The sequence below is a fragment of the Strigops habroptila genome, chromosome 5, assembly GCF_004027225.2.
Source record: "Strigops habroptila isolate Jane chromosome 5, bStrHab1.2.pri, whole genome shotgun sequence".
NCBI classification, from domain to species: Eukaryota; Metazoa; Chordata; class Aves; order Psittaciformes; family Psittacidae; genus Strigops; species Strigops habroptila.
The window spans coordinates 48563395-48576520 of NC_044281.2; the positions used below are offsets into that span (position 1 = coordinate 48563395).

The following is a 13126-nucleotide window of genomic DNA, read 5'->3' on the forward strand; positions in this document are numbered from 1 at the left end:
TCCAATATAGCATATTAAATGGAATGACACATAAGAAAAATGATTATTCTAAATCTGTCTTTGTCTTGTAACATTTTATTAGAGCCTTGTTTCATAACAGGCTGTATTTGTGACAAATGCATTCTTAAGGACAAAGAGACAAGCCACATTTCAAAGAGATACTCTCAGAAACCAGAGCAGTAGATCGTCCAGAGCATTAACTTGCTATCAAAACTCTCCTAAACCTCCAATAGGCTATTTCTACACCAAGTTACTATTTCTACACTAAAAACATTCCCTACTCCCATGGAAGAGCTTTAATCAACCTGTCAAAAATAGACAAAAACTGACTGAGCCTAATAATAGAAACAAAAGGCACCAACATGAGCAAGGGTGAATAGCGGTAATCGAGCAACTGGAGGCTGTCAGTGATCATCAAACACAAGAAAGCCTGTTTGAGGTTAGAAAAAAAATCATTCCTTTGCATAGTCTGCTATTGACACCTCTTCAAAAGGGTCACTTTATGGAATGCAGCAAAAAGCATGAGAGAAATTTGGGCAAAAAGACATGATATAAAGATCTGTATTTAGAGCCAAGGAGTAACAACAGACATCATTATGACTAAATACAGCACTACAGAGGATGCTGCTCAAATAGCTAATTGTCTAAATATTTCCTCGTAAGATACTTGCTTGCTTTCTCTAAGAAGATAAAGATCTGAAAGTATGCGCATTTCTACGTACTAATGCCTCAGAGGAAGCCCTAACTTGCTTTAAATAAACTGCTCTGTTAGCCAGTTTGACCCACTCAGAAATAACTTTTTTGAAGGCTGTTTACCTTTGATTCCCTTACCAGAAAAACATAGAGAATAGCAATGTCTGAACAGTTGTCTTGTGATCCAATTTCATTTGATAAGTCTTTTTAACATCCAGAAAGGAAGAACTGTGGCCAAATTTTCATATGGCAAATAGATTTTAGAAGAAAGGAAATGAAAACACAGGGAATAAAAAAGTGTTCTTTGAACACTGTTATACATATTTAAAAATCCTTAGTCAAAAAAGAAATGGAGGGCAGGTTCTTTACAGGCTCTGTTTCTGTGCTTACAGCTTCCCCGGCAACCACAGCTATAATTAAGACTGTCACTGCACACCCAAGGAGATGTGTAGAAATGTCAAAAAGAGGTCCAGAGGAGAACCCATCCAGGATTTCGGGGCTAAATTTAGAAGCTACTTAGCTTTGAGATAGCAGAAAACCAGTCAAAGGTGACAGTGGTTTTGAAGAGTCCTGAAATAAGGACACAGGGGTAGGACAGCCCCGTCTGCACCTGGCAACACCTTTCAGCCACCTGTGATCGAAACTCAGCCTTAATTCCCATGCCAGGGGATGGGACAGGCAGAAAATAAAGTGAAATTTAGCTGATTTTTTTGCTCAAGCAGTCTTTTAAAAGCTTTGTCCTGATAAGTTATTTCTGTAATAAAAAGGCCACAGAGAGATATTGCGGCTTTGGCTGGAGTAGAGTTAATTTTCTTTACAGTAGCTACTAGCATGGGGCTATGTTATGGGTTTGTGCTAAAAACACTGTTGATGACACAGGGATGTTTTTGTTACTGCTGAGCAGTGCTTACATAGAGTCAAGGACTTTTCTGCTCCTCACCCCACCCTACCAGTGAGTAACCTGGGGGTGCACAAGGGGTTGGGAAGGGACAATGCCAGGACAGCTGACCCCAAATGACCAAAGGCATATTGCAGACCACATGCATCATGTTCAGCATGTGAAGCTGGAGGAAGAAGGAAAGGGGAATGTTCAGAGTGATGGCATTTTGTCTTCCCATGTAACGGTTACACATGATGGAGTTCTGCTTCCCTGAAGATGGCTGAACACCTGCATGTCCATTGGAAGTGGTGAATGAATTCCTTGGTTTGCTTTACTTTTGTGTGTGCATGGCTATTGCTCTACTTATTAAACTGTCTTTATTTCAACCCATGAGTTTTCTCACTTTTACTCTTCTGATTCTCTTCCCCACCCAATTGGAGGGGAATAAGTGAGCTGCTGTGTGGGACTTAGCTGCCAGTTGAGTTTAAACTATGCCAGATATACTGCAGAAGCACATAGGGGAAACCACAGAGAGAAACAAGAGTACTGTAATATCTAATTAAACCCAAATGCCAATAGAAGGTTTAGGGTAGTCTGAGCACAGGGTTTACATGTTGTCATTAACCAACGGTGCCAAGACCACCTGCTACTCCCACACTTTCAGGGAGGAGGAGGCATCCTGAGGCTGTCACCTGTGGGGTCTGGAGCTGCGAAGAGGACAGCCTAGGCAGAGTTGCCCATTTTCCTTGTAAAATAGATTAGGCTGCCAAGAATAAGGCCTCCAGAAATTAGGCCTCATCCATAAGATGTTTGTAGGATGCTGTTTATTAAAGTACATAATCCACTTAAAACTAAAACTAGTTGGATTCTGGAATTAATGGTTTGTGCTAAAAATGAAATTTCAATATAAAATTTCAATTAGACTAAGAATGAAATTAAATACTTAGGAATATTCTGAAATACACAGGTGAAAACTGTTCAGAAAAGTTTCTATTTCTGAAGATTTCCAAAACAAAATCAGGGATTTCTGCAACAATTTCATTCTTCAAAATAAAATCTACCAGATATAGAAAACTGTATACCACAGTAATTGCCAAAACAAGATGTAATTTCAAAAATAAACAGGAATATATTTAACATAGCTTTCCAACTTTTTTTTTCCAAAATTGTTACCTTTTAGGAAAGTTAAGTTTGCTATCAGTCTGGGATAGACTTGGCTCCTATTTCTTTAACCTATTCAACTCTGCTTATAGTTTTCTGAGCTACACAAATACAATTTTGCAGAACAATTATTATAAGCTACTGATTAAAAGTTACCTGAAAATAGCATATATTCTCCTAAAATGAGAGTGTAGGGATTCACACACTGCAGGGTTTTAGAGAAGGTCCTTGTATTAACTCATGTAGGTCATGCAATGTCTGTCAAGCTGGTGGCCAGGATTTTCATGTAAGGGAGCGTAAATCCCAGAGGAATGCCCTGAGTAGAAATACAGCACTACTCTGGGCTGACCTTTCAGAAAATCAAATTTCATGAGACTTGCTACTACCTGGTTTTCAGCTGTGGGAGTTGAAACTGCCAATCTGTGACCTTTGCATACTGTCCTAAATCTCTCAACACTGGGGACATGGCTGATCATGACAGAAGCAGCACTGTGACTGCTGGCACATGCTCCCTGATGTGCCTCAGAGCAAGGAATATCCCTCCTGCAACCACAGAAACTATGAGTTTTCACATCACCAAAATTTGTAACTCCTCCTGGTGCCTATCTTTGCTAATCCCACCCATTCGGGATTAAAGATGACCTTGCCAGCAGCTTTCCCAGTAGCAGTTTCATCTACCTGACTGGGAGGAACCAAATGACACCCCTGCATCAGAAGGTGCTGGGGAACCCTCTGTGCAACCCTAGTCCTCTTTGGTTTGTCCACCCACAACTAAACCATGTACAGCAAAACACAGCATTGTTGAGAATAAGGAAGTATACGAGCATCCCTGCCGTGCCCTTTATAAATTTAGAGATAATTAAAGCTTTTTAAGGTGACTGTAGGTTGCAGCTAACCGCTCTGTGATTTAAAGCCAGGATCTGTTTGTCTGTTATGTCCAGATTCCTGTTGTTGCAAGCACAGAGGAACCTGAATAGTATAAGTGCTCTTCAAAAATTCCTGCTTTCCATAAATTGTGGCTTAGATCAAAAGCAGAACCTCTATGCAAAAGAACAGAAATCTCCAGCGTTTGATTTGGAACAGATGAGGCACCCTGTGTTCCTCTAAGATTAAAAAAACCCTGTTGGCACAGCACACAAGAAAGAAAGGCAAAGGAACTACATGAAATAATTCAAAACAAAAGAGGTACGAGGAACTCGGATGACAGATTGAGAAGTAAAGGAACTGCAATTAAGAGGACAATCTCATGTCCAACAAGAATGCTCCAAACACCAGCCAGCGAACGGAGACCCTCTGCACTAGCAGTAAGCTGAATGTAGTAGAAACCAGTCTTCTGATGGGAACGCATATTGAGACATCAATCAATTACATTTTTGTAATATAGTTAGAGATAGTTAGCCTTATCCATGATTTCATAAACGCATTTACAAATTAAAGGAAGGAAAGGAAGAGCGAACCAAATCCAGGAAAAAAAAATAATTAGCTCAATTTGGAAACTGCAGGTCACTCATTTCTTCAGCTTACTGAATGGGTGATCAAGGAAAACAATGACTTCCCACTAAAATAAAGCAGTGGACTGATCACAAAAGCCAGTCATGAAAAAAAAAAAAAACCAAGCTATATTGTGGTTTTTTCTGAACATCAGAGAAAAGGTTTGGTATAGAAAGAGATAAAATTCAGACAATTCTGGGATTTGTATTTTTAAGTTTGTCATATCTAATGCTCGTGAGCTAACCCTCCTGACTAAACCTCAGTGAGGATAGGTAAATTACTGAGGTTTGACCTGTGTACCCACAACAGTTGACCCAAAGTATACACACAAGCTGTGCTCAGTTGTACTGGGTCAGGACAGAGGTCCCTCCAGCCCAGATCTCGGGTCCTCACAGAAGAAACTGTAGACACCAGGCAAGCTAGTAGTGCATTTCCTAGTAGTGCATTACGGCACATCTGGAATGCTTTTGTTTTCACTGATTTTGGACCTTGGGATATTCTGTATGCAGTAACTACACCAATGGGGAGAAAATCCATTTCTTTTTGAGAATATATGCTTAAAGGGTTAACATATTTGCAGATAATAGGCTTAGGAGAGTTGGACTGCAACAAACAGATGACAGACTTTTTTGGTTTGGGTGTCCCCCCTTTTAGTTGCAAATGCAGAATTTCTCAAAAACTCAGTGTAAAATCAGAGCCTCAGACCCTGCATACCTCTGAATGGCAATTAATTTCTACATTAGACTCAAACTCACAGTACATTCACTCGGTAACTATGATACATTCACATAATAGGTCACATTGACACGAGTGAACTAAACCCTACTGACTCGGTAAGTTCAACAGCCAGGTTTCCGTCAGGAAAAATAAAAATCATTGCAGCAAGAAGGCAAGAGCCCAGAGTTTGCTCTTAGAAAAGCTACAAACTGACGTATTCTGTTCTATTCTAACCATTTTTGTTGTCCTATACCTTGTGTTCATGGCATTATCAAGTCCGGGACAAACTTAAATCTACTTCTAAGGCAAAGTTTACATCCTTATATCTCTCTTTCTGCATTTTGTAAAAGTTCTTTAAAAGGATGAAGCAAAGAACTAAGGTCTAAGTCTTACAACTTCTCATTTCTGTCCTGCTACAACAGAAAGGAAGGAAATGCACTGTCCTGCAAAAGGAAAAGAGCAGGAAACAAAGAGATGTCAGAAGACCTGAAAGAAACAACGATAGGACAAAGGGTAATGGCTTTAAATTGAAAGAGGGTAGATTTAGATTAGGTATTAGGAAGAAATTCTTCACTATGAGGGTGGTGAGGCAGTGGAACAAATTGCCCAGATAAGTTGTGGCTGCCCCATCCCTGGAAGTGTTCAAGGGCGTTCAAGGTTGGACGGGGCTTTGAGCAACCTGGTTGAGTGGAAGGTGCCCCTGCCCATGGCAGGGGGATTGGAACTGGATGATCTTTAACGTCCCTTCCAAACCAAATCCATTATATAATTCTATGAATTAGAAGAGGAATATACTTACCCCCACACCTCACAAAGGAAGAACAGTGCCTAGATATCACAGTCATTGGTATTCAATATGTAAGTCAATGACTTAGCCATAATATGGTCAGCTAGCAAATGTTAAAAGGTCACCTGATACTAATTGTGAACAAGACAAACTGAGCTACTTAAAAAAAAAACTGTTATGAACCATTTCTCAGGGCTTAGGAATTCTGCATGCTTCTGTAATTTGCTCTCCTCTATTATGGTTGAATAACGTTCTGCTAATTATTAATTGGATAATGATTTGTTTCTATCACTAATTCAATAACGTGTTTAGAGGTGCATTTTGAAAGCTCCCAGCTCTAAAAATCATAAATATCAGGCTTATCCTCACTTAACTGCTCTGGATGGAAGGCAGCTCCAAAGTGATAGTAGTGGAGTCTATGGTACTTTCTGCTCACTTTTGAGCATTCTACACCCAAAGTCACCGAAATATCTATGTCCTCTAGAGACCAAGGTAATGCTGCTTTCCCACTCACCTTGCAGGGAACAGAAGGTTTTTAACATGGGTAGCAATTAGGAGATTATACATACTGGGTATTAAACAGAGGGCTGGCTGGAGATTAATAGTCCATGTTTAGGAAGACTCTTTGTGGGGCATTCAGAAGCTGAAAACATCTCACCCTCCTTTACATCCCACTTCCAAATCTAAAGGTCTTCAGAGCACTCTGAGGAAGGGCATATGACAGGGCTCTGTTGTACAGTACTGATCACCCCTGTGGCCTCTGACAAGGGTCCTGGGCCAGGGCTGAGCTGCAATCATTTCTGCTCAGATAAAAAGCTGAAGGCAAGAAAGCCAATAATAATCCCCTTGAGTTACCACTTCCTACTACCTCCCTAAGAGAAACCAGACCATTAAAAATGCCACATAAATATCACTGACAGAAAACAGGCTTCAAGGTTATTCAGAAAAGCCCCACACAAAACCTCCTTGTTTTAATAGTGATAAAATCCCTGAGGTTTTTGAAACAGCAAGTCACTGCACAAGCAAACCCACCTTTCAAATCCCAACAGCTCCCTTTTTGCAGAAGAAAAGGTAATGTTGTGGGGGAAAGGTAGAGCGTTCCTCCTTCATGGGCCACAGAGGCATAATCAATTGGTACAAAAGCACACTGTTGAAACACAAACCATGGAAAGCTGCTTTATGAATCCATGCAGCCAGCTGGAACAGCCATCAACAGCTGTGAGAGGAATTCACTCCAGGACTGAATCGCTTCATTGGGGTGGGTTTTTTTCCTTTTATTACATGCAGCTCAGGCTGCTGAGCCTCATCCTGAAGATTCTCCACAGAGCAGCTCCGCTTCTTTCTCTGCTCCCTTATATACTTGGGAGCATTAATAGTTCTGACTGTATTACTTAATCTGCTCCTGAGACATCATTTCTACCTCTCCCATCATATAGCAGTCTTTCAACCTACCACATCACATTGTATGGTGTCCTAAGCTTTTTGACTGCAAGTCAGAGGGCGTAAGTGGTTTGGGAGCGGGATAGTTACAGAATTTGCCCTTAAGAGAAGGGCTTTTTTCTGTAAATTGATTTAGCGTAATGATTGCAGCAAACTGCAGTTCATAGAATCATAAAATAGTTAGGGTTGAAAAGACCTTAAGTTCATCTGGTTCCAACCCCCTGCCATGGGCAGGGATGCCTCACTCTAGACCATGTCACCCAAGGCTCTGTCCAACCTCACCTGGCCTTGAACACTGCAAGCGATAGAGCATTTACCACTTCTTTGGGCAACCTGATCCAGTGCCTCACCACCCTCACAGTAAAGAACTTCTTCCTTATACGTAACCTGAACTTCCCTTCTTGAAGTTTAAACCCATCACCCCTTGTCCTCTCGCTACAGTCCCTCTCGGCATCCTTTTAGGCCCCCTTCAGTTACTGGAAGCCTGCTACGAGATCTCCACGCAGTCTTCTCTTCTCCAGGCTGAACAGCCCCAACTTTCTCAGCCTGTCTTCATACCGGAGGTGCTCCAGCCCCCTTATCATCCTCGTGGCCCTCCTCTGGACTTGCTCCAACAGCTCCATGTCCTTCTTATATTGAGGACACCAGAACTGCACATAGTACTCCAAGTGGGGTCTCCACAAGAGCAGAGTAGAGAGGCAGGATCACCTCCTTTGACCTGCTGGTCATGCTTCTTTTGATGCAGCCCAGGATACAGTTGGCTTTCTGGGCTGCATGTGCACACTGCTGGCTCATGTTCAGTTTTTCATCGACCAACATCCCCAAGTCCTTCTCCGCAGGGCTGCTCTGAATCTCTTCTCTGCCCAACCTGTAGCTGTGCCTGGGATTACCCCGACCCAGGTGTAGGACCTTGCACTTGGCTTGGTTGAACTTCATGAGGTTGCCATCGGCCCACCTCTCAAGCGTGTTAAGGTCCCTCTCCATCCCATCCCTTTCCTCCAGCATATCAACTGAACCACACAGCTTAGTGCTATCGGCAAACTTGCTGAGGGTGCATCAATCCCACTGTCCATGTCACCGACAAAGATGTTGAACAGGGTCGGTCCCAACACCAACCCCTGAGGGATACCACTCGTTACCAGTCTCTGCTTGGACATTGAGCTGTTGACTGCAACTTGACTGCAACTCTCTGAGTGCATCCATCCAGCCAATTTTTATTCACTGAGTGGTCCATCCATCGAATTTATGCCTCTCCAATTTAGAGACAAGAATGTTGTGGGGGACTGATCATGGAAACTGGGAGAAAATATCCAGATGGAATGGCATTTCCTACTTGCTCTACTTCTAATTCTGCCCTCTTTCTGCTTGGTATAGGCTACTTGATTATATCTTGTATATATTTCACTTGATTATATGTGAAATATAAGTGGACAGAACCACAGCCCAGACCCCCAGCAAGCAGTGACATTGGAATATACGCTGTGAATCAATTAAAGCTTCAGACTGGCACAAAATTGCAAGAAGACCACTGGCTGCTGAAGTCATGTACTTGGCATGAGTGACAGCAGGTGACATCATAAGGGTATTGTAATTAAATATTATCTCAGGAAAAATCCTGATTCCTTCATTGAAAAAAAAACCAAACATGCAAACCTGCAAATTTAGTGAAAAGGTATAAAAATTTCTGAATAAGTAGGTGATATCTTCAAACAAATATAGCTTCTAAGCCTATACTTTTATCAGATTTTCAGACAAAGAAAAGAAATGCCTCTGGTATTCTGATAGCGTAGCCAGCTGTAGCCCTCTCCTACTCCATTTCCATTGTAGAAATGCCAGCACACCCTTATACTGAGGAAAACCTCAGTACTAAGAGTGATAAAAAGATATTAGAACAGTGTTCAACATTTATGGCAACCTCGTGAAAGCTATTCCACCACAGGCTGGCTCTAAAATGAACCACTGAGTGGACAACCAAGCTCAGCATCATGATTATTTACATGCATTGTACACTTTTTTAGATCTCCTTACCTGAACTGCTACAGCGAAATGGTTCCACGAGTCTGCCAGTCTTATCGTAACAGGCAATAGCTCGCAGCCGTACACCCTTGCCACACTCCTTGGCATCTCTGTGGGATTGTGTTCCGAACTGTGGCTCAGAGGTACCTCCTCCAATAATGCAGTCAGACCAATTTCCATGGGGCTGGGAGGTAAACACCTCGCAGGGGCACAGCTCTGTTTCAACTAGAGGATAAACTTCAGTATTCTGGCATTTGTCTCGCTTTCTGCTTCTCCCTGTTCCAACCACAGGAATTTGTTCATTAGCTTAACATCTGCTACTTTTGATAACACCACATCAAATTACTTATACTTGCATGAATTCAACACATTAGAACCAAGACAATCTGAATGTTAATATCCAGGAACATTTCTGAAGTATCTACTAGCTGCTGCCAGTACTATGGTGTGCGAAGACAACATATTTATCTTGAGGGGCAACCAGAAAACTTGGAAATACTGTTTTGATGGATAGAGCAGGGAGAAAAATGTGAAGTCTTACTCTAGGAATGGTCTGCCCAGAAAATACTTTTTAGTTTTATATAGTAACATTTTTCTTTAATTACCTGATGAAAATAAATATATTGGTTTGTCTCTATTTGCTCACAATCAATGGTTGCCAGGACAATTTCTAGAGAACTCTACATTAGCCACAACATCTTTGAGGCTACATTACAAATTAGTTGAAGACGCACTCTGTGCACAAACCATGCTTTGAAGAAAACACAAAAGATAATCCTCAGTAAATTATTAGGGCTGGATAGCATTTCAATGGTTATATTTGGGTTTAAATTTTCTTTTGTTCTATTCCTTCAGCAGGTTTTAAGAGAAGGCTCTTTCAGAAGCTTCAGGAAGCAGCAGCATTCAAATAAACCTGTCGTACAGCTCTCTGCAACTGTACTCTTCATGCCTGCTCCTGCAAGACTTCTAGACATGTGAAGAGGTCCCTGGTACAAGAAGAGATAATGTAAAGAAAAGAATTCATGCTCCCTGCATCCCTATAACCACTCCAGGGAACAAATGTCTGTATACAGCCTCTAATGATAAAATCAATGCCTTTCATGGCATGGGTTAGCCAACATGATGCGGAGCAATCTTATTCTGGCTGAGCTCTGAAACATCTTTGCATTTGTCATCTGCATAAAGGGGAAAATTTATCTTCACTAACAAACCGCATCTGTATCCCATACTCACAATGTTCCTTGGGGATCTTGGATGCTCTAAAAATACTTCTGAAAAAAAGTTTTTAACACTTCGATCCCAAAAGAAATGTTTTCTCTTTGGTATTGCACACAAAAAAAGATACTATGAACAAAAGATAATTTATATAACCCCACAACCCTCTTTCTAGTCTAGAAACAAGAGTCTTTTCACAATATAATAGAAGCACAAGCTTGCTGTCGTCAATACCTATTTGCATACAAACATGTACTTCCAAAGATAAGGGCAAGGACTGCAGATCTCTTCCACTACCTAGAGGGGCCTACAAGAAAGCTGGAGAGGGACTTTTTACAAGAGTAGGTAGGGATGGGAAGTGGAAGGTGTCCCTGCCCATCTCAGGGGGGTTGGAATCTTTCAGGTCTCTTCCAACCCAAACCATTCTAGAATTCTATGATATGATTCTATGAATATGACTGTCCTTTAAGCCCCAGTTCTTTAAAAATTGTATTTTCAGAGTTCAGGGGAATGTAAAGTACTAGCACAAAGGGATAATAAACACAAAGAAATAAAATAGTGCTGGCATCTTGATATTTCTGTGTGTGCATATATATACTATTTTTATATATTTATACATATTTATATACAATCTTATGTATTATAATAAAATTCGATTAAGGTATAAGAAGTACAACTCCATGTATTTCAAGGAAAGTCTTTTTAAAGACTTTTAATAGATTGGGAGGTCTCCAGTGGCATTTCCAGCATGTTGTTTGATGAGCTGACAGAAGCCACAAACTCAGTGTACACCTACAGCTGTATGTTCTGCTTTGTATTAGTAAACATGGGAATTTGGGACTTGGCCATGTTTGCCACTATTGCATGAAGCACATCAGACATAGGTAAAGATGCTAATAATCTCACACTTACATGACACTTTTTTTCCAACTTTTCCTGCCACCTGTTTTGTAGGAATCTTCCCTCTAATGAAATTGGCATGAAAGCCCTAATTTGACGGCAAAAGTGACATTCATCCCATACTCTTCAGAAAGCAGTAGTTTTAGAATTAGTGATGGTGATATTTTTATCACCTTCACAGACAGCTTTAAAAATTACTATTAAAAATACTATCTATATCTCCAGAATTTTCGAGGACATACTTCAATTAAACAGTATTTTCTTTTTAAAATTAAATTTCTAAACACTAACAAATATTATATGCATTAAATATAGTACATAATTGTACATAAAAATACACGAAACTAAAAATCTACCTTCCTATAGAAAATACACTGTATCCATAATAAAATTAATTAATTGACTGTATTAATTAATTGAAGACTTTCTTAAAAACTGTGTTCATTATAATGACTTCGAATTTTGACATGTTCTGTAATGTCTTTCACTTTTTAAGTAATGACTAATTTCATCAGTCTGTGATTACTTACAAAGTAAAATGAATAATACTATTAAAAACTGAGTGGGAGGCAAGCAAATACTTAGCAAACAATTAGCAGATTCCTACTAAATGTCATTGTTAATGAACTCTGCCATGCGGCTGCATGGTATGTAGTTACTGGCTGGATTTAAACAAACTCTTAGGGTGAAGCAGGGGCATTCACTTGAACATGCATACAGTAATGAACAAGGAGGTACAATTCTTGTACTCTTACAGAAAGGTGAAATACAAATGTATAAAGGACTCTCCTGACACTGTGAAGTACTTCTCAAAACAGCACTTTCCTTAGATCTTTGGACTGAGTTCCTATGGATGAGATTTTTCAAGACATCTGGCTAGCTCCACTTTTCACGAAGTTTTATGCAACTGCAGGTGAGCACTAATCTCATCGACGTCCCCTTCTGACATATAGTCAAACCAAAACCAGTATCTGATTTGGTCTTCCCTCAGTGCTCTCTATGGTGCAGTGCTGTGCTGTCACCACGCCAGCACAACCTGGGACTCCTGCTGCGTGTTGACCACTGGCTTTTCAGAACTCCTTGTTGGGGGCAGGCTGACGCCATGAGCGCCTTCCCAGCAGGAGGAAGGGAACCCAGCAAGGTCATATGGGAGAAACTGGGGGTGTTTGGTCACGAATGCTTTCCTGATGAGGAGACAAGCCATCAAAACCTGACTATCAGAAACCATTTCTGGTCCACTTACTTACTTGAATGGATCTATGTCTGACATAAAACATACAAAGAAAGGGGATAGGTAGGACCTACACTGTTTTGTAACTTGCAGAGATGTTCAGAGAGAAAGTTCAGGTTTAAAACTGCCTGGAAGTAAGTATTCACTTACTTAACTCTTTCGTATTTTCTACAAGAACAGGCACCTATTATTCTGATATGGATAAAGGATTTCTACTACTATAAACATACAGAGAACATTTTAGAATATGCTCTGTAGCAGAAACAATAGAAAATTGTATAATAATGCTTTTTATGTAAAAGAGGAGTCTTTATCCTTTAATGAACCATACTCTCAAATGGCAGCTTGAAGCCGTTATATATACATACTGTAATTGTTCGTTGCTAAAAACTTGGATCATTCCAGCAGTAACAAACTGAATAACAAGACAACCATGCAGCCAGGTACAAGTGAGTCTAGAAGAAAGAAGCAGTGGTAGCCACCATACTTCTCTGCCATTCAGTTCCCAGGCATTATCGCAGCAGATATTTTCACAGTAACATTAGTATTCTACACCATAGTAGAAATCTTTCAAGTTTCACCTCTATAAATGAAG

At 40.5% G+C, this 13126-nt stretch overlaps 1 protein-coding gene across 3 annotated transcripts in view; it reads right to left on the reverse strand.

Annotated features, from left to right (window-relative positions):
• Positions 1-13126, reverse strand: part of THSD7B (thrombospondin type 1 domain containing 7B) — a 398006-nt gene that overhangs the window by 93762 nt on the left and 291118 nt on the right. For all 3 annotated transcript variants that reach the window (XM_030486445.1, XM_030486444.1, XM_030486446.1), the window contains one exon: positions 9198-9461. In XM_030486445.1, the coding sequence (XP_030342305.1) occupies positions 9198-9461 (264 nt within the window). The remainder of the gene's footprint in view (positions 1-9197; positions 9462-13126) is intronic.